Source organism: Pogoniulus pusillus, chromosome 33 (genome assembly GCF_015220805.1).
Source record: "Pogoniulus pusillus isolate bPogPus1 chromosome 33, bPogPus1.pri, whole genome shotgun sequence".
NCBI classification, from domain to species: Eukaryota; Metazoa; Chordata; class Aves; order Piciformes; family Lybiidae; genus Pogoniulus; species Pogoniulus pusillus.
Window position 1 is genome coordinate 4,785,908 of NC_087296.1, and position 20,982 is coordinate 4,806,889.

The 20,982-nt window shown below is 47.3% G+C and overlaps 1 protein-coding gene across 2 annotated transcripts in view; it reads right to left on the minus strand.

Moving 5' to 3' along the window:
• Window positions 1-20,982, minus strand: part of SLC22A16 (solute carrier family 22 member 16) — a 45,588-nt gene that overhangs the window by 18,204 nt on the left and 6,402 nt on the right. The window contains exon 1 of one of the 2 annotated variants that reach the window (XM_064170356.1): window positions 12,463-12,597. The exons of the other annotated variant lie outside the window; for it this stretch is intronic. Within the exon in view, the coding sequence (XP_064026426.1) occupies window positions 12,463-12,512 (50 nt within the window). The 5' untranslated portion in view covers window positions 12,513-12,597. Of the gene's footprint in view, window positions 1-12,462; window positions 12,598-20,982 lie in introns of those variants that run through there. 2 annotated transcript variants of the gene reach the window in all.

Sequence of the window (20,982 nt, forward strand, 5' to 3'; positions counted from 1 at the left end):
CTGTTATCTATATTTGTGTTTTTGTTCTTATACATCTCAGCAAGCCTATGAGTGCAGTAGACATCACCACTGTTTCCTTTTCACAGCCTATCACCTAATTCTTCTCACCAAAACATTCCAGATAGCTTCAAACTAGCACAACCCCCAAGCTCAGAATACTTCCACTGTTGCCCATTGTTGCAGTGTGTAGCAGGCACAAGATCTGCCCTTAGACACTAAATTTATCTCAAAGAAAACGTTTCTCCTTGCCTGTCTGTCGAAGAGCAGAGACAGACAATGGGTGAGAGACTCACCAAAAGCCTATATAAAAACATTAAAATCCTTTCAGAAGGCTGCTTTGGCACTAGCAAAAGATTTGTACTCTTCCACAGCTTTTAGAAGAACCCTTCCTAGTGTTTGTCTTTTCAATCAGCCTGTTAGCACACTGCTCAGTCAGCAAACACAGCCTGTTGGCTACACTCAAGGGCTGCCTCCAGTGGAAAGAAATTTCCACTTAATTACTATTTCTGAAAGAATTTGAGGCAGTGACCACTTTCACCCTGCATGTAAGAAAAGCTATTCAGCATTTCTTTCCTTACTCCAAACCAAAAAGCTGTGTGTAGCTTACACACTTGTTTTTTGAGAGGAAAGGAGCTGAATGAGACTTGGGAGCAGTTATTTTTGCTGTGGTGCAGAGGCACAGATTTAGAAGCAGCAGATATAGCTTTGAGTAAACTTCCTTCTGTCCTAAGGGCAGTTTAAGCCATGCTAAGACTTGGTCTCAGCCAATGCATCCAGCTAGGTCTTGAATGTCTCCAGAGAAGGAGACTCCACAACTTCTCTGGGCAGCCTGTTCCAGGTCTCCATCACCCTCAGACTAAAGAAGTTTCTCTTTATGTTGAGGTGGAACCTCCTGAGTTCCAGTTTGTGCCCATTGCCCCTTGTCCTGTCACCAGTGAAACACCATTGAAAAGTGCTTGTCCCCTTCTTCCTGACCCCTACCCTTCGGATATTTATGAACCTTAATAACATCTCCTCTCAGCCTTCTCTACTCCAGGCTAAACAGCCCCAGGCCTCTCAGCCTTTCCTCCTCAGACACCTGTCCCAGTCCTTTCATCATCCTCACAGGCTCCATTGGACACTCCCTGTCTCTCTTGAACTGGGGAGCCCAGAGCTGGACAGCTGTGCCCTCACCAGAGCAGAGCAGAGGAGCAGGAGAACCTCCCTTGCAGCAAGAAGTTTATTTCCAGACTTTGCTTCCAGAGGCAGAAGCTGCTGGGCTGGATATCCACTTTAAATCTACCAACAGCACAGATGCAACAGAAACAAATAAACAAACAAACAAAGTCTCTCAGGCTCTGGAAAGCCTCTGGAATTATACATCATCACTGGTGACAATGTGTCTGCATCAGCATGCAGGCACCAGACAGCAGACACTTACCAAGTCATTCTTGTAATTGGTTAAAACTGACTCTAAAGAATTCATAGAATGTTAGGGGCTGGAAGGGACCTCCAGAGATCATTGGGTCCAACCCTCTTGCCAAAGCAAGACCATCTAGGGCAGGTCACACAGGAACATGTCCAAGTTGGCTTTGAAAGTCTCCAGAGAAGGAGACTCCACAGCCTCTGCTTTACTCTGCTCAGAGTAAAGAAGTTTCTCCTCATGTTGAAGTGGAACTTCTTGTGTCCTAGCTTATATCCATCATTCCATGTCCTGTTATCAGGTGCCACTGCAAAGAGCCTGACTCCTTCCTCTTCACACCCACCCTTCAGATATTTATAGACATTGATAAGATCCCCTCTCAGCCTTCACTTCTTAAGACTACAAAGTCCCAATTCTCACAGTCTTTCTTCATATGAGAGGTGTTCAAATCCCTTAATCATTCTCATAGCTCTTCATTGGACCCTCTCCAGTAGCCTCTTGTCTGCCTTGAATCGTTTGTTCAGCAATCAAGAAGGAAATACATCAGCTGCTCACTACTGCACATTTGGAACAAGAGCTTAGAGAAGGCCACATGGCCAATGGGACGAGATTGAACAAGGCCAAGTGCAGGGTCCTACACTTTGGCCACAACAACCCCGAGCAGCACTACAGGCTGGGGACAGAGTGGCTGAGAGCAGCCAGGCAGAGAGGGACCTGGGGTGCTGGTATAGAGTAGCTGAACATGAGCCAGCAGTGTGGCCAGGAGAGCCAATGGCATCCTGGCCTGCATCAGGAGCAGTGAGGCCAGCAGGACAGGGGAGGCTCTTCTGCCCCTGTGCTCAGCACTGGTCAGGCCACACCTTGAGTACTGTGTCCAGTTCTGGGCTCCTCAATTCAAGAGAGATGTTGAGGTACTGGAAGGTGTCCAGAGAAGGGCACCAAGGCTGGGAAAGAGGGGGCTGGAGCACAGCTGAGGGAGCTGGGGGTGTGCAGTCTGCAGAAAAGGCGGCTCAGGGCAGACCTCATTGCCCTCTACAGCTACCCAAAAGGAGGCTGAAGCCAGGTGGGGTTGGGCTCTGCTGCCAGGCACCCAGCGACAGAACAAGGGGACACAGTCTGGAGTTGTGTCAGGGCAGGTCTAGGCTGGATGTTAGGAGGAAGTTGTTGGCAGAGAGAATGAGTGGCATTGGAATGGGCTGCCCAGGGAGGTGGTGGAGTTGCTGTGCCTGGAGGTATTGAAGCCAAGCCTGGATGAGGCACTTAGTGCCATGGTCTGGTTGATTGTCTAGGGCTGGGTGCTAGGTTGGCCTGGATGATCTTGGAGGTCTCTTCCAACCTGGTTGATTCTATGACATCAGTGAAGGTCACATCAGAAGCCAAACATTAGTGCTACAGAATTAAAGACCATACTTCTACATTTCATTTTATACAGGTACCAGTAGAGCCTCTAACTTGAGGTCACAGCTCCAAATGGGGCAGCAATCATCATGGGAACAAAGCTGGCAAGCAAGAATGGACTGTGATGGCAACAGCAACTCCAACACCTCCAGCGGCAAAGCTGGGGTCAGGCTATTTCGTTCCAGCCATCCTCTTGTCCTGTCTGCTCTCTGCATGTCAGTGGTATGTATCAGCTGATTTAATTTAACAAGAACACAGCCCTGCAGTTCTGGAGTTATTTAGGCTTGTTTTGGAATTATGTGGGGCAGTGTTAAACATGGCAGAGTGGTTACACTTGAACAGTAGTAACACTTCAGGCTCTATACTTGGATGTTTCCATTCCAGAAATGGCATTTTAATAAACACCTGGTGATTGGAAGACGAGCCTGTTCCTCTGTCTGCATCAGAGCTTACTAACAGTGCTCCTCACGGGGAAAATTCACTTCCAGTAGCTTTAGTAACACTGTTTGCTTGTAGTCAGCCTCTTTTTTTTTGGGGGGTGGGGTGGTGGATGGGTCCCAAATTAGCTACTTCAATTTCTTCCATGTCATAGCTTATATAAACAAATCACATCATAATTTGTAAGGTCCCTAAGAGAATTTAAACAGGGTTTATGGAAATTCCATCTAGTTATAGACACAGAAAGAACTTCAGGTACAAACTGTTCTATTTCAATCCTTTTTTCCACCCCTCACTACAGAAATGAGATGTTTTCTGCTTACCTCGATGCTACATTGCTCTAACTTTGTCCAAATGATGGGAGCTTACATTTTCTCTGATTCCCCTCCCCCCAACAATCATCCTGAAGTAAAAGTAATCACTTTTCGTATCAATTATGCTCTTATTTGTTATTCTCTTCACAGATTTTCGTTGAAAACTCTGAACCTAGCCCAGCTGAAGGTGCAAATCCATGGATATCTACTTAACAGAGGTGGAAACAGGGATCTGCTGGACTGTGTCCAGCAGAGGGCTATAAGGATGATTGGGGGACTGGAGCACTGCCTGATGAGAAGAGGCTGAGGGACCTGGGACATTTTAAGCCTGTTTATAAACATCTGAGGGCTGGGGGTCCGGGTAGGGAGACAGGCTCTGCTCACTGCTCCCTCGGATAGGACAGGGAGCAATGGGTGTAAGCTGCAGCACAGGAGGTTCCAGCTCAACACAAGGGGGAATTTCTTGGCTGTAAGATTCCCAGAGCACTGGAACAGGCTCCCCAGGGAAGTTGTGGAGTCTCCTTCTCTGGAGGCTTTCAAGGCCTGTCTGGATGTGTTCCTGTGTGACCAGAGCTAGATTGTGTGGCTCTGCTCTGGCAGGGGGGTTGGACTGGATGATATCTTTGGGTCCCTTCCATTCCCTAACATCCTGGGAGCCTGTAAAACCATCCATCCTGGAGCAAGCAGCTATTTATTCTTCAAAGGCTTAACATGTTAGAATAAGGGAATGCAGTATCAGATGAAGCTGTCTTCTAAAAGCTGAGACAAAACCAAGACGTAAAACAAAAGGGTTGCTTTAGAAGAGGCAGCTCAGTTTCAGCCAGAGGCTGTTTTCTGCAAGTTGCAATTGCACCTGCATGGAATCCTACATTTGCAATTCTGCAGTTCTGCAACCTGCAGAAAGGGATTTGATTTAATGCCCAGTCAGGTGTGGTCAGGTTAGTATGCCCAACAGGCTGTCCTCTCCAAGGTAAGAAAGGTTATCTCTAAAGCCACAGAAAGGAGAGCTACTGAACACAATAGGATTTCCAGTTTGTTTCTCATGTTCATAGCTCACCTCCCCTCCAAACTGTTCCTCTTCACTGCAAATGTGTAACCCTTTGCCTGGAAGTCTTCAAACCCCCCCTCCCCAATGGTCATGGGAATCTGCTCCATAATAAGATCTTATTAAGTGATTCTTTCCCACTGGCAAGCTTCTCTGTTTTGTTTTGAGCAGCAGCCTGGTCATGAACTTCTGTCCAATTTGTGTTTATTTATATCCCTTTCCAATTTCAGCCCTAGATATTGGTTTGGCCAGCCCCTAACTTCACAGGACAGGAAAAAGAAATATCTCTGTAAATACCTGAGAGATTTACACATTGTGAAGTACTTAAAATAGCACAAAATGCCAACATAGATTTAACAGATCCTGGATTTTTGACATACTGCCTTTGATTTCAACCAGACAAAAAGCTTTCCTGCAACCTCTCTAATGGGGGCAAGTCAAAACCTGAACAGCAGTATTGACCTTTCCAAAGAAATGATATTTTTCATTTGTTTTATTGGTCATTTATCTCTTCCACAACTAACACACAGAGTTATTCCATGCTCATCTTGATTTCTTAATGGAAAGCAACCTTCTGGACTGCCTAGGGAGGCAGCTGAGCCCCCATCCCTGGAGGTGTTTAAGGCCAGGCTGGATGAAGCTCTGGCCAGCCTGATCTAGAGTAGGGAGTCCCTGCCTATGGCAGGGAGGTTGGAACTGGCTGATCTTGTGGTCCCTTCCAACCTTGACTGATTCTGTGATTCTCATCTCCTGCCACTGAAGGAAGGAGACCCTGCTTACAATTTTAACAACTTGAACAGAAAGGCAATTCCATTTAAAACCAAAGAAATGTGAGTTACAGATTTGATTGTTCCCAAGGCTAGAATGCACTTGGACCCCTTATTAAATATATCCTCTAATGCTCTATTACCTGCTCATATTTCCATAGTACTCTCAGGTTTTTTCCTTCAGCCTTTCTCTTACAGTAGCTGATACAAGGGAATGATCTGGAATAATGCTATTTTCTAGCCATACATCAATATTTATAAGCAACATGCCACTCATTCTCCACAAGAATCCAATAAAGAAGTTGGATTCTGCTCAGACCTACCAAGATTCTTCTACATTATTCTTTAGATGTACCAACCACCTCCTCTACTCTCAAAGGAAAAGTGAGCCAGAACTGAGCTCAGCTGCACTGATCTACAAAGGCTGACAGTTCTCCAAAGAGCCTAAAATACAAGTGTAAATGAGATGAGCTCTGAGTTGCTCTGACCGTGGGACTAACACAAATTGTCTTTCAAGGGTGGGGATGTAACAATTTATGATATTTCTCAGCTCTGCTGACCTACATCTAGAATAGAATAGAATCAAGCAGGTTGGAAGAGACCTCCAAGCTCATCCAGTCCAACCTAGCACCCAGCCCTAGACAATCAACCAGACCATGGCACTAAGTGCCTCATCCAGGCTTGGCTTCAATACCTCCGGGGACAGCAACTCCACCACCTCCCTGGGCAGCCCATTCCAATGCCAATCACTCTCTCTGACAACAACTTCCTCCTAACATCCAGCCTAGACCTGCCCTGACACAACTTGAGACTGTGTCCCCTTGTTCTGTTGCTGGTTGCCTGGCAGCAGAGCCCAACCCCACCTGACTACAGCCTCCCTTCAGATAGTTGTAGAGAGCAATGAGCTCTGCCCTGAGCCTCTTCTCCAGTCTGTATTCAAGCTGCTGGAGTCAGCTCTGTGAAGGGTTCATCTTGCTTCTCCAAGGGTTATTATCCAACCTCTCCCTAGAGAGGTTGTGGAGTCACCTTCTCTGGAGACTTTGAAGGCCTGCCTGGATACGCCCCTCTGTGATCTGTGCTAGATTGTGTGGTCCTGCTCTGGCAGGGGGGTTGGACTCGATGATCTCCTTGGGTCCCTTCCAACCCCTAACATACAGTGATCCTGTGATTCTGATGCCATGCAAACACCTGGAGCAAACAGTCTTTCCAAAATATCCAAACAGGTCCCTCCCCCCAAAAAAAGGAGGGGAAAACCCCCTGAAATCCATCCAAGTCCACTTATTTTATCCCATGAACATCTGAAAAGGGCACAGGCAGATTCAAGTGCTCTAAAGTAGCATAAATATAAAGCTGTAAGAACACATATCAGGCATTTCTGTCAAACACCACCCCTAAACTAGGGGCCCAGGGAGGACTCAGATTTGAGATTCTCCTGTCTGGCATATTCTGGTACACACAAACAGCTGTTCACTGGCACACTTTGAAAACTGAGTGACAGAGAAGTTGTGAGAAACTTTCCCACAGTATAAAGTAGCCAGTGTGTGACTAGGATTGCCTCTCTCTGCACACTACCTTGGAAGAGGAAAACCAATTTCTTTGCCTGTCCAGCAAATAAAACCCAACTTATCTGTTGGAGGAAAAACCTTTCAAGACAGCTGTAAAGTATTTGAGTTTGGAAAAGTGTCACTTGTAAGCAGTCTTTTCTTTTTGCACACACACAAAAAAAAAAAAGAAAAGAAAAAGAAATGGTGAGGATGATCTTTCAGATTCTTTGGGACTCTCTGTTACCTGATACAAACCCAGGAATCCCTGGCAGCAACATGGACACACACAACAATCTGCAGAAGATGTAATCTGATCACAAGAGCTATGAAACAAGAGAGAGGATAAGGGTGTAAGAATGAAAACAGGAGCCTGGGTGGGGAATGTGTGAAAAAGAACATAGACTATTTGGTGTAGGACTTCAGAAGTGAACCAAGAGCTCTACAAAGTAGGGAGAAGATCTGTTGGAGGGTAGGAGAGCCCTGCAGAGGGACCTTGACAGGCTGCATGAGTGGGCAGAGGCCAATGGGATAAGATTGAACAAGGCCAAGTGCAGGGTTCTGCACTTTGGCCACAACAACCCCAAGCAGCACTACAGGCTGGGGACAGAGTGGCTGAGAGCAGTCAGACAGAGAGGGACCTGGGGGTGCTGGTATAGAGTAGCTGAACATGAGCCAGCAGTGTGGCCAGGAGAGCCAATGGCATCCTGGCCTGCATCAGGAACAGTGTGGCCAGCAGGACAAGGGAGGTTATTCTTCCTCTGTGCTCAGCACTGCTCAGGCCACACCTTGAGTGCTGTATCCAGTTCTGGGCTCCTCAATTCAAGAGAGATGTTGAGGTACTGAACGTGTCCAGAGAAGAGCAACAAAGCTGGTGAGGGGCCTGGAGCACAGCCCTGTGAGGAGAGGCTGAGGGAGCTGGGGGTGTGCAGCCTGCAGCAGAGGAGGCTCAGGGCAGAGCTCACTGCTGTCTACAGCTACCTGAAGGGAGGCTGTCACCAACAGCAACAGAACAAGGGGACACAGTTTCAAGTTGTGCCAGGCTGGCTGTTAGGAGGAAGTTGTTGGCAGAGAGAGTGATTGGCATTGGAATGGGCTGCCCAGGGAGGTGGTGGAATTGCCATCCCTGGAGGTGTTCAAGACAAGACTGGATGGGGCACTTAGTGCCATGGTCTGGTTGATTGTCTAGGGCTGGGTGCTTGGTTGGACTGGGTGATTTTGGAGGTCTCTTCCAACCTGGTTGATTCTACGATATGATGTTAGCATTGAGTGTTCCTATGGCACAGCCCAGCAGGGTCTGTGCTGTACAAGCCCACTGTGAGGATCTCTACAGAATTCAGGCCTTTGTTTTTGAGAGCTAAGCAAAGTTTCTGGGCTATTTATAAACAGCAGAACAGCCCCAGGTAAATTAACAGGAAATGCTGAAAATGCTCCTATGTGTTAGCTTCTACTAAATGTTTGACTGCAACAGGTGAGCATCCCCTGTCCTGCTTCTCTCCTCCCCTCAGCAGCCATCACTGAGCCTTGTTTTTATTGCTTATAAAGTACAGACAAGGAGTTCATGCAAGACAGCAAAGCAAAGACATTAAAAAACTGTATCAAACACAAATCCACTTCATTAAAGAGCAAGCACTGTTAATTTATTAGCTGTTCTGACTGCTAACAAAACATGTGTGAAATCACTACTTGAAGATCTGGGTGACTTATTCGACCTTGCAGAAGACAGAATATTTGAAAGGCAAATGCTACATTGTAAAAGGCACTGGAAATGCTTCATTATAACACTTGGAAACAGGATCAGTGATACCCAGTCTTCCCTGCTCTCCCTGACAATGGTCAACCACCTGCTTTTTAGCTAAACTAGAAAAGCCAAGGCTTGAAAACTGTAAATCACAGAGAAAACTGCATCCCATGTAAGCTGCATCTCATAGCTACCAGACGTGCCAGATGGGAAATCAGACTCTTATTCTCATCCACACCTACTGTAGTAAGTACCTTGCCAGATTTCTCCCTAGACAGTTGTTCCTGATTAGACTACGCCTCTGCTCAGCACTCTGCCATGCCATGGATCAGAGCTGAAAAGGATGCAGCCTGTTCTCAGCAGCCACCAGGTAAGCAGGTTCTGTGTCCTGCTGGCCGGTTAAAGTTACTGAAGGTATTAGAAGTCCTTCGGTTTACCTGGGAAGTAGCTGCCAGCCACATCCTCAGGTACACCCCCACATGCTGTGCTACCAGCCCTGCACCCATTAGTTGTGTCTCCTCTCCCCCAGTGACTGACTACAGCTCCTGTATCTCATGAGCCCCTGAGTGGGGTTTGGCAGTTGGAGTGGGTGGGCAGAAAAGGGCTGAGGAAGAGGCAGGGGGCAAAGAGTAAAAGCCCACAGACAGTCTGTCAGGAACTGCTGCATGGGAGAAGGGTGCAGCTCAGCACAGGCAAATCAGGAGGTTTAAGACCTGGTAGGTCACTGGAGATGAAGTAAACAGGACTATTCTTTCTCATTTGTCAGTGATCTGATGTTCTAGAATCAGTCTCAAGAACAATGTTTATGAGAACCTTCTTGAATTTACAAGCCACAGATGCTACCCATGCCCAAATCCAGACAGCCATGAAGCCTTCCTTTAGTAGCAAAGCAGACAGAAGCTGTTACATTATTATGGTTGGTCATGTTTGTCTCAAGACCCCAGCAGAACTACAGCATCAATGAAACCTAGGAAGGAGGCTCCAAATGGAAAGCAAAATCTTGTCAGCATCCATGTGAATGTCAATTCTTCAAATCCATGATCTTAACCAAAGTGAATGTTTAATGTATTATCTGTATAACTGCTATATAGCTCTCTCTATATACTAAATGTTACAACTCATGCTCCATGTATATATTTTTGTACACATAAACAGCTGCTCATTCTTTACTGCATCTGGCAGATTTCAATAAAATCAAAGGACTCTCACAATACTAACAGTCATGCTTGGACTGCTCAGAATCTGACCATGGCAAACCTACTGAATCTGTATCTAGTGCACAGGCTACATGGGCTTCTCAAGCAGGAATTGCTTGCACTGAAGAAATGAGTTACTCTCTCTCAGTGCCACCATAATCCTGCATTTGGGTCGAGGCAATCCCAAGCACAAATACAGGCTGGGCAGTGACTTGCTGGAGAGCAGCCCTGAGGATAGGGACTTGTGAGTACTGGTAAACGAGAAGCTCAACATGAGCCAGCAGTGTGCACTTGCAGCCCAGAAAGCCAACCAGAGCCTGGGCTGCAGCAGGAGAAGTGTGGCCAGCAGGTCCAGGAAGGCGATTCTCCCTCTCTACCCTGCTTTGGTGAGACCCCACCTGCATCCAGTTCTGGAGCCCCTATTACAAGAGGGATGTGGACATGCTGGAGTGTGTCCAGAGAATTATGGAGCAAAGCGGGAGGTGGGTAGGTTCAGGCTGGACGTGAGGAGGAACTTCTTCACCATGAGAGCAGTAAGAGCCTGGAATGGGATGCTCAGGGAGGTGGTTGAAGCCCCATCCCTGGAGGTCTTTAAGGCCAGGCTGGATGAGGCTCTGGCTAGCCTGATCTAGGGTAGGGTATTGCTGCTCATGGCAGGGGTGCTGGAACTAGATGATCCTTGTGGTCCCTTCCAACCCTGACTGATTCTATGATGCATAAATTAAAACTAATCAGAATTAACAGTTACAGTTAAGATTTTTTTTTTTAATGCAAAGTGGGATCATTTTTCTTAGAATACCAAGGGATTAAAAAGGTTTTTACAACAGTTTTTAAACAGATGCACTGACCACAGGCTACAATTGCATTTACTTTCAGCATGTGGTCTTGGGAACCAAGAGTCTTCTCTTGGAACCGTGACTGTGCAAATCTGGGTAGTCTGCAGTTTATGGCAAAGGTCCTAAACCTGATGTAACCCGTATTGAACTGCATCTCAAATAATCTGCCCCCCTGGACAGTGAGCTTATCACTGTAGAATTGTTCTCCTCTTAACTAAAAGGAGTAACTGTGAAAACTTTAAAGTATAGGAAAACGTTTTCAAGTAGGAAAACTGCAGTAGTTCACAATAACAGCTTTGGGGTTGTTTTGGTATTCTGGTGTTTGCTTTCCAAAGAGCATGCAAGACAGCAGAGCAATAGCAAAAGAAACTGCTGTTTGTCCAGAAGGTGGTACTTATGTTACTGACCCAGAACTGAAAATGAACGAGATACTGTTCAGATATGCCTATAAGTCACAACTCAGCCAAACTTGTAATTTAAGCACAGGTCCTAGTTAAGCAAAGAAAAGGTCTTTCCATCCCAGCCACCTGCAGAGGCTATTGATACCACTACTTGCACATTATATTCAAAGCCTGTTCTGCTAAGTGTGCACTTCTACCATGAAAAGAAGCTCTCAGGCTCTGTTCAAAACACCACTCCTGATAGAGAGGCGGGTTAGGCTAGCCCACTGGTGACCAAGCTATAAAGCACAACAGCTTGAATTTGTAACCGAACTGACACGAGTCTACTGCAGACATCTGCCCTGAGCAGTAACATGCCTGCAAAACCCACACTGATCAGCACATTGAGAAAGCACTGGGCAGAGCCTGGCTGCGAGGCTGTGCACCTCTCAGTCACATCCTCTCAACTTTCATTTCACCGCCAAACGTTTCTTCTCCATCACCTGCTATAAGCGGCCTCACTTACCAGCCCTGCATCCACAGCTACACACACACCACATCTGTGTAACCCACAGAACAAGCCCAAGCCTGCACACACACCTCATAGCCGCAAACCACACCAAAGACAGCTTGCCATGGCACGTCACCCCATTTACCTGATAACCCCTTGCCAGTAAATATATACGTATATACAACTCCATATCACATATATACACCTCCGTATCTACCCATCACACACAACAAGCCCAACCTCCATAAAAACACATTATCTACCACACGCAAGCCTGTGCTCCTGTGCAAACAGCCCCGTGGATGTGTGTCACCCGAATGCTCCTCTGTGTGCTGCCTGTACCCACTCACCACCCCTCAAGTGGGCAGACTGTTCGGAAGGCTGGGGCTCAGCATGTGTGGGGTGCATGTATGTGTATGTGTGTTTTCGGGGGGGTACATCCAGAGGTACAGGAAATGTGTGAATGTCAAGTGTCTGCACATCAGTGTGACTGCAAGCAGAGCGTGTACAAGCAGACACTGTGCTTGCAGGGGTGCAAATGGGTAGCGTGAAGGTGCATGCATGAGGGCGGCGCATTACAGATGTCCGAGCACATGGGCCATGGCGTGGGTATCAAAGGGGGGTGCAGAGCCTCTGTAAAGTGTGAGTTTATAGACTGGGGTGCAGAGTGTGTGTAAGCGCACCTGTGTGGGCCCATGTGCCGGTGTCTGTGTGCCTGTCCCCACCCCCACAAGCAAAGCGATGCGCGGCGATGTGACCCAGGGCCACCGCCGGGTGAGTCCCCGCGGGCGCAGCTGTGCCACCCGGCCCGCGCGGCTGTCCGCCAGTCCCTTCGCGGGGACTTGCGAGTGTGACGGTGCCCGCTCCCGCTCGGGACGGGGCTGTCCCGGTACCTGCCGAAGTGTCCCAGGGAGTCGAAGAGCCGCTCGGAGTTGGGAGCCATGGCGGGGCGGCAGCAAGCCGTCAGCCTCGGTGTCGCGGTGCCGGCGTGCGAGGAAGAGGCACCGTCCCGTCCAGTCCCATCCCGTACCCCCTCCGCCCCTCAGCGGGCGGGCCAGAGGCGGGGCACAGCCTAACGGTCGCCGCCCCAAGGGCCGCGCCGCTGCCCCGTGCGGAGCCGGCAGAGGGGGGCACGGTCCCCGAGGGCCTGTTGCACTGCCGCGGCTCCGAGGGACGGTCCAGCCTTCCACGCCTGCAGCTCCCCTCTGACAGATGTCCCTCTGCCGGCCCCGCCGGGCAGCATCTGCAGCGCGATCTTTCTTTCCCCATTACAATTAAATTAAACCAGGCAATTACGTGCTAAACCCTCCGGTGGCAATCATTAATACTCTGATAGTTCAGGCTCTGGTGTATTTCATATGGGCGTTTTCAATTAAGGGAGGGCATAAACAACTCTTTTTTTCCCCCAGGACATTATCTGAATGCTAATGAAAGTCTTTTTCAGCCTCCTTACAATCTCTCTGACGTTTGGATGTATTGCTTGGCAGTTACGTGGGGGTTTCTTCCCCCAAAATGTTTTAGCATACGGTGTAAGGTAGTAGCATCATTTTGGAGAGCTAGGCACAGAGGAGCCAAATGAGGACAGAACAAGGACAACTGCAGAGTCCTGCACCTGGGAAGGAATAATAAACTGCACTGGTACAGGTTGGGAAGTACAGGCTAGGAGATGATCTGCTGGAGAGCAGTCCTGTGGAAAGGGACCTGGGAGTCCTGGTGGATAACAAGTTAATCATGGCACAGCAATGTGCCCTTGTGACCAAGAAGGCCAATGGGATCCTGGGGTGTATTAGGAGGAGTGTGTCCAGCAGATCAAGGGAGGTTTTCCTTCTCCTCTACCCTGCTTGGTGAGACCCCCATCTTGAGCACTGCATTCGGTTTTGGACTCCTCAGTTTAAGAGGGACAGGGATCTGCTGGAGAAGGTTCAACGGAGGGATATGAGGATGATTAGGGGACTGGAGGGCATAGCTTATGAGGAGAGGCTGAGGGACCTGGGGCTTTTTAGCCTGGAGAAAAGAAGACTGAAAGGGGATTTTAAAAATGTTTATAAACACCTGAGGGCTGGTCGGGGTGTGGGACGGAAAGACAACAGGCACTTCTCACTTGCTCCTATCCCTATAGGACAAGGAGCAATGGGTGTAAGTGGAGGCACAGGAGGTTCCACCTCCACACAAGGGGGAACTTCTTGACTGTAAGGGTCCCAGAGCGCTGGCACAGGCTCCCCAGAGAGGTTGTGGAGTCTCCGTCTCTGGAGACTTTCAAGGCCTGTCTGGATGTGTTCCTCTGTGATCTGTGCGAGGTTGTATGGTCCTGCTCTGGCAGGGGGGGTCCCCTCTAACCCCTGACATCCTGTGATCATTTAAAGGCAAAATAGGCAGTGTTTCCCCTGTGGATGTGAAAGCCATTAGTACTCCAATTTATATTGAATCTGCAATTATTTGACTTGTTTTTCTGTCTTACCCACAACGGGTCAAGATAATCACTTTGCTAATCCTCAATTTCGAAGTGATTTACAACAGGAGACCTTTGTCATTAACTTAAGAGTAGATTTTGTTAGAACAGATAGGCTCTGGCATCCCAGCTCTGAGAATTACAGATGATAAAATCTCATATAGAAGGTTTTCCTCCATACCACACTCAATTTCCCTTCCTGGACAGATCCAGGTTCAAAGCTGCCCCTTCTCTGAGTGAGAAGATGGACCAGATGCCCTCCAAAGTCTCCTTCCAACCTAAGTTATATTAGTATGTGATGAAAGACACATTTTCAGCAGATTGCATGAGCCCCTTCTGGGCTGCTGTGCTGAACAATACAAGGGAGGAAAAAGAAAGGGAAAAAAAGTCAATTAAATCTTATTCTATGCACAAGTGTTTAGGAAGAAGCTAAGAAGTAAAGCTCTGAAATCACTGGAAGTTAACCTTCCCTTTCCAAAAGCAGACCCAACGAGCCTGCTACAGCAGAGGCTGCCAGGCTCTGCTGCTTTGCGGGAAGTGTGCCTTTAAGAGGTTCTGGCACCAAGCAGGCACCACAACTGTTCCTCTGTGCAGAACAGATGTTGGGGCTTTGGGGTGACAATCTGTTCCAGCATAGACCTGGAAATAGCAGATGTTTGTCAGGCTCCTTGGCTCTGAATAACTCCTGGTCAGACCAGCAAAGTGAGCAAATATCAGGTTACACAACTGGAAATGGGAATACTAAATACAGCAGAGGATTGCTCCTCATGGCTAGTGTGCTGCTAAGGCCCTTCACCTCACCCAACAGCTCTGAAGGCACTGCTGCATTTCACAAAGCATCTGCAAAGGACCTTTTTGACACCGAGTTTAGGGCTTGCTGCAGTTACTTTCATAGGGTAGGTCAGCTAGTAAGTCTTGTTTGCTTTCAGTAAGCATTTTTGAGCTGCCTGCATTTTACCTTATAACCATCAGCACAAAGTTTAATCCTCCTGGGTGTCTTCTGGAGGATGTTTTTCAGGTTTGAAGTGGTATGTGCCTAAATGCAGCGCTGGTGCTTTAACAAAGCATTTCTTTTCCCCAAAGAGCCAATGCTAGTTAAATAGCTGTTTGCAAAAACAAACACCAGTGAAGAGTAAACACTCCAGCTAAATATGACCTCGCTGCTCAAGTGCCTCTTTTTCAGTGCCTTGCCTCCTACAACACATAAATTCACATTATCAACAGCATTAGAGTACAGAGAGTATCTAGTTTCGGTGGAAAAGTCAAGCAGAAAAGAAGCAGAGTCTCTTTCAGCACTCTTTTTAGGACCTAAAAATATCCACAAATCATTTTCCTCTTTGTGGAATGTCTCACAGGCATTCTTGCACATACTCCTCTCTATACCTGCCTCTCTGATAAGCAGGACTTTATGGCAACTTTATGGTCCACATCAAAGTGAAGCAAGGAAATTTGCACTCATTCTGGTTAATGAACTCCTATATCTTCATTTCCAAGGTTCATTAATTCAATGCTTGCAATGGCTGCTCTCTTAAACACATGGGGGCCACACGTTTGCCTTGTTTCTTCCAAGCCAGGGAAGATGCACAGCATGCTTTAAGTTTGCCTTCCTCCTATCCCATTACAGCAATGCTGCTGTGCTGGAGAGCAGCCCTGAGGAGAAGGACTTGGGGGTGCTGGTGCATGAGAAGCTCAACATGAGCCAGCAGTGTGCTCCTGCAGCCCAGAAAGCCAACCAGAGCCTGAGCCGCAACAGGAGAAGTGTGGCCAGGAAGGTGAGGAAGGTGATTCTCGTGCTCTACTCTGCTCTGGTGAGGCCTCACCTGGAGTACTGCACCCAGTTCTGGAGTCCCTGGAACAAGAGGGATGTGGAGATGCTGGAGTGTGTCCACAGAAGGGCCATGAGGATGCTCAGAGGACTGGAGCAGGTCTGTGAGGACAGACTGAAAGAGTTGGGGCTGTGCAGTCTGCAGAAGAGGAGGCTCCCAGGTGACCTTCTTGTGGCCTTCCAGTATCTGAAGGGGGTTGACAAAAAAGCTGGGGAGGGACTTTTTAGGAGATCAGGGAGTGACAGGACTAGGGGGAATGGAGCAAAGCTGGAGATGGGTAGGTTCAGAGTGGACATGAGGAGGAAGTTGTTGAGCATGAGAGTGGTGAGAGCCTGGAATGGGTTGCCCAGGGAAGTAGTCGAGGCCCCATGCCCGGAGGTGTTTAAGGCCAGGCTGGATGAGGCTCTGTCCAGCCTGATCTAGGGTAGGGTGTCCTTGCCCATGGCAAGGGGGTTGGAACTGGATGATCCTTGTGGCCCCTTCCAACCCTGACTGATTCTATGATTTTATACAGAGGACACTTCAAGAAGCAATGAAAGACATCTGCAAAAGTGTCAGGATGACAATGTCCACATCTGAGCTCCACATATGTTAGAATTTTAGGGACTTTAGTCACAGAAGAAACTGAAGAGGGATTGTAATCCCTTTCCTAAAGTGTCCTTGGAAAGCTCTGGAGTGGGAAGAATGAAGACATTCACAACAAACAACAGGTTTGAGGTTTAAAATGTTGGAGAATACACAACAGCTCATTACAAAAAGCTTCAGTTACAGGTTTAACTTCACCTCTGGCACTCATGAGCAGGCTGTTGTTCAGAGACATTCAATATTGCACAGTCCTTGAGGAAGAAGTGATCTTAGTGACTTGTAATGGGAGAAGACAAGGTGTGCAAAATAATCTCTTTCAGTCTGTCATTCCCACTAGGAAAAGATTTGGTTTCTACTGGCAAGAGCTGTTTCTGCTGTCTCCTTTTGTAGGACAAATGAGAGCGTCACCAAAATGTGAGAGGTGTATGAGGAACATGTATGTGATGAGTGTTCTCATCATTTATGCAGCCACACTGAGCTTCAAATTACAGCTGAACCCTAAATGCCAAAGTGGTGAGGACAGCAGATAACCAGCAGTAGTGCCAACACCTTTGCATGGACACAGGTGGTGACTTCTTAAATTTCTCACCCATGTGTTTTCCCACCCCTTTTGACAAGGCTTGCAACCCACGGGTGAGGAGCAGTGTTACAGCCAGTGCAGGAGCTGCAGCTGTGTCAAGGCAGAAACAGCTCCAGCTACTGCCACCAGCACTCAAGTCAAGCATGTGGTTAGAGTCCATCTCTGAATGGTTCCTGGTTTTAGCACAGGAATCCTCACTGAAATCAGCCAGCACACTGCTTCAGCATAACCTCCTGTCCCCTCCTGTTTTGAAGGGGACAGTTTCTGTTCCACTTCAGACAAAGCCTGCAGGGCCATTCTCAATGCCTTTATCAATGAAAACACAATGGGTCTTATTTGCATAAATGTCTGCTAGCCATAACTACTGCATTGTTAGACGTTTGACAGGTTTCAAAACATAGTCAGTTGTGTAGCAAGGAGGTTGGTAAAGTGGATCAGCACACACACAGAGCTATGCAAAAGCTTCTGGCATTCTTCTGAACTACTAGAAAGGAACTTTGCAATTCCCTGAGTTTATGGGTTTTGGTTTGCCTTTTCTTTTTCCATGACAGTCCAAGCATTTTCTCATCATCCTTAAAGAACTAAAGCCATAGCAAGGATGATGGAAAAGTGATTTATCAGCAGCTGCCACAGAATATATGTGCTTAATTTAGCTTTCCACCACCACTGCTTCTCAAACAGCAGAGCAGGCAGGCACGAGGCAGTTGTAACAGCCTGAAGTCATTAACTATGGCTTTGGTTAGGAAAGGGTTCTTCACAGTGAGGGTGGTGAGACACTGGCACAGCTCGCCCAGGGAGGTTGTGACTGCTCCCTCCCTAGAAGTGTTCAAGGCCAGGTTGGATGAGGCCTTGAGCGACCTGTTCTAGTGGGAGGTGTCCCTGCCTATGGCAGGGGGTTGGAACTGGATGATCCTTGAGGTCCCTTCCAACCTAAACCATTCTATGATCCTAGAGGTCTTTTCCAAACTGGTTAATTCTGTGATTCTTAACAGTGCAGGAAAAAAAACTGCAGGATATCATATTAGCTTCAGCTATTTAGCATGAATAACCAAGGACACAGTCAAGAGACATCTGTCAGACTTTGATGAAGTGACTGAAGATGATACCAATACCAGCTGTCTGCTCCATGGCTCTCTGCTTGATGCCTCAGCAAATATATGATCTGTGAAAGAGGCTGGCTGAGGTACAGATTTCATATGCTGGCAGAAAGATGGGCTGGACCCAAGTGCCAGCAGCATCTTAAACCACTGTGTTTTGGACTCCTGCATCCTGCCTGTTGGTGGTCTCAGCAGCGAGGAAGTGGCAGCAGAGATTTCAGAGCAGGAAGGACGCCAAGCACAAGCGCCTCGGGGATCTGGCAGACACACTGCGTGTTCTGTGCACCGCAGAACAGCACTCTGGCTCACCAAGCAGGGCAGCAGAAACCATGTTCCATGCAGCATTAGGAGCTGCTTGTTTCCTGTTGTGCAATGGCTTTAGCTTAGGGTGAAGAGCAGTAAAGAGTAACTGAAATTCTGTATGTGCTTGGTAAATGTCAGACAGAGACTACACACTGAGAGGCAGCTAGGTAGGGTCAGATATTCTCATCAAAAAGTCTCATTTGAAGGCAAAGACTTCAGACAGCTTTTGAATCTGTTGGCAAAGCCATTACTACACACAGCTGTAGAATCATTCCTGTTCTCCATACAGCTAGGGATGCAAAACACCACAGCTGAGTTTGCACTCACTGAACCAATTGTGTTTAGGCTGTGAAGAGTCAAGGAGAAGAATGAGACTGCATTATCTGAACCTCTGAAGAAACATGCAAGTGTCCCTGACTCAAAGACCCATCTCAGGTTAATATTTGCTACATAAACACTATAATTTTTAAAGCATTACTGCAAACATGGACCCGGTGAAATCCACAAATGTCTAGAAAACAAATTCAAACTTGAATTCTACAACCTTGTCCAAGCACAAGCCCGCTGAAAATCTTAATTAAATCCTTGTTGCCATGTCTATCATTTCTTAAAAGATGAAACATTCATTCTCATCAAGCAATACCCCCATTGGGTCTTTCCACACAGAATTAGTGCAAGGGAAACAGGAATAAACAAAGATAATGCCAAAATCCAGGAAACAATGAACACTAAAGCCAGAACCTTCCAGATGTCTTACCAAGCAACTCTCTTTGCAGGCTGCTTGTGTTTAGCCTGTATCTGGGGCTAAACTCTAACAGTTTCTCTATCCCCCCACGACCCCTCCCCAGCAGAGAAGGTGAATCAGCAGAAGACCCACGGAATGAAATGAAAATGGGTTTAATAAAATGGCCAAATTAACCCCCATATCAATACCAGATATATAAAGTCATACTCAGCCCAGCAGCAGTGCAGCAGTCACACTAACGAGGGAGGCACCAAGAGCAGGAAGAAGAGTGTGGAAAAGCCCAAAGAGGAAGCCAACTCAAGCTTCCTCCTTTATACGGTGTGATGCTCATGGCCTGGGATACACACCTGTAGCCAACAGAAGTCGTCTGTCCTGGCTGACTCAGAACTGCAGTTCACCTGCAGCACATGGCTAGTCTGGGATCCTGTCCCAGCAAAACCAGAGTGTGGTTTTTCTGGGCAAAAACCTGGTGGCGTGCAAGAAAAATGATGCATTTTGGTAATAATTGCTGGCAATTTGGGGTACCAGGCACAGATCTGCAGCTCTTTGGTTTCCTGTACAGGGCAATTCCTGTCTGTGTAGAGTCCCACACCAGATGGCATTTCACGCTCTACAGTACACCCTGCACCAAAAAAATTTGTGCCTTTCCAGTGTCTCACTCAACTCCAGAGAGCTATCAACACCAGCACCAGCTCAACACAGTGCCAGACGAACCTTTCTCTGCTTTTCACCTCTGAAATCAGTCCCTGTGGTTCTTCAAGACTGGTGGAGTCCTGTTGTTCTTTGGATAGAAGTTGCTGTGAAGATACAAGGTGAACTCGGGTGACATACTAGCAAAGCAAATATGCTCACAGCATGTCTGCTGCTTCGCTTTTGCCTTTGACACACTTGGCTCCCAGACCTTGCTGTGAAAATGGCCTGGATTACACTGATACCTACTTCAGTTGCTTTCCTCCCAGTTGACCCAGTTTATCTTTCGCTGGATGTGCTGAAGCCTGCTGTATGCTAGAAGATGAGAGTAAGGCAGGTATTCTCAGAGAGTTCTTGCCAAGGGTTAGGGATTAGCAGTTTATTTAGTATTCCCCCTGCAGCCTGTCACACTGTCCCATGTCAGATCTCCAGCAGAAAGCAGAGAATGCTGCTCCTGTTACTTTTGAATTTGCTTGGCTGACTCCAGGTGGACTGAACTAAATCTGCAAACGCTGAAGGACTTCCAGTCCTCTCTAGGCCATTATTTTAAGGTACTAAATATTGTTCCTGTTCAGAACAAATAACACATGATACACAGCTGTATTTTCCAAAGGCCACCATTAAAGCATGCATGGTTTAACACAAGCACTCAATTGCAAAACCAAACCAATCAGCATTTTGACATCAGCAGCTCAGGAAACCGAATGAGTGGGTTTGTGCACTTTAGCACTCCTGCTTCTCCAAGATTCCCCAGCATAAAAATACAAATCATCCCAGAACACAAACACAAATCATCCCCAAACACAAACCATCCCAGAGCACAAACACAAATCATCCCAGGATAGATACTCCTGACATAAACTTGGTGGCAGGGGATAACTGTGTCCCTTGTCTGCTGTCGCTGATTCAGTTCAGATGGAGAGAATGAGCAAAGTGTTGTGAAATGGAAAGAGCAAAGTAAGGAGGAGCTGGATTTTCTTCCTTCCATTTGAGACACATAAACTCTGATTGATTTCAAGCACACAGGCAAAAGACAGCAAGGACAAAAAGAGCCAACTTGTGGCTTTGGATGTGTTACCAAAGTGGTCATTCCAACAAGCTGTGTCCCTTCCCTGGCCAAGTGCCTTCTCCCTTTTTG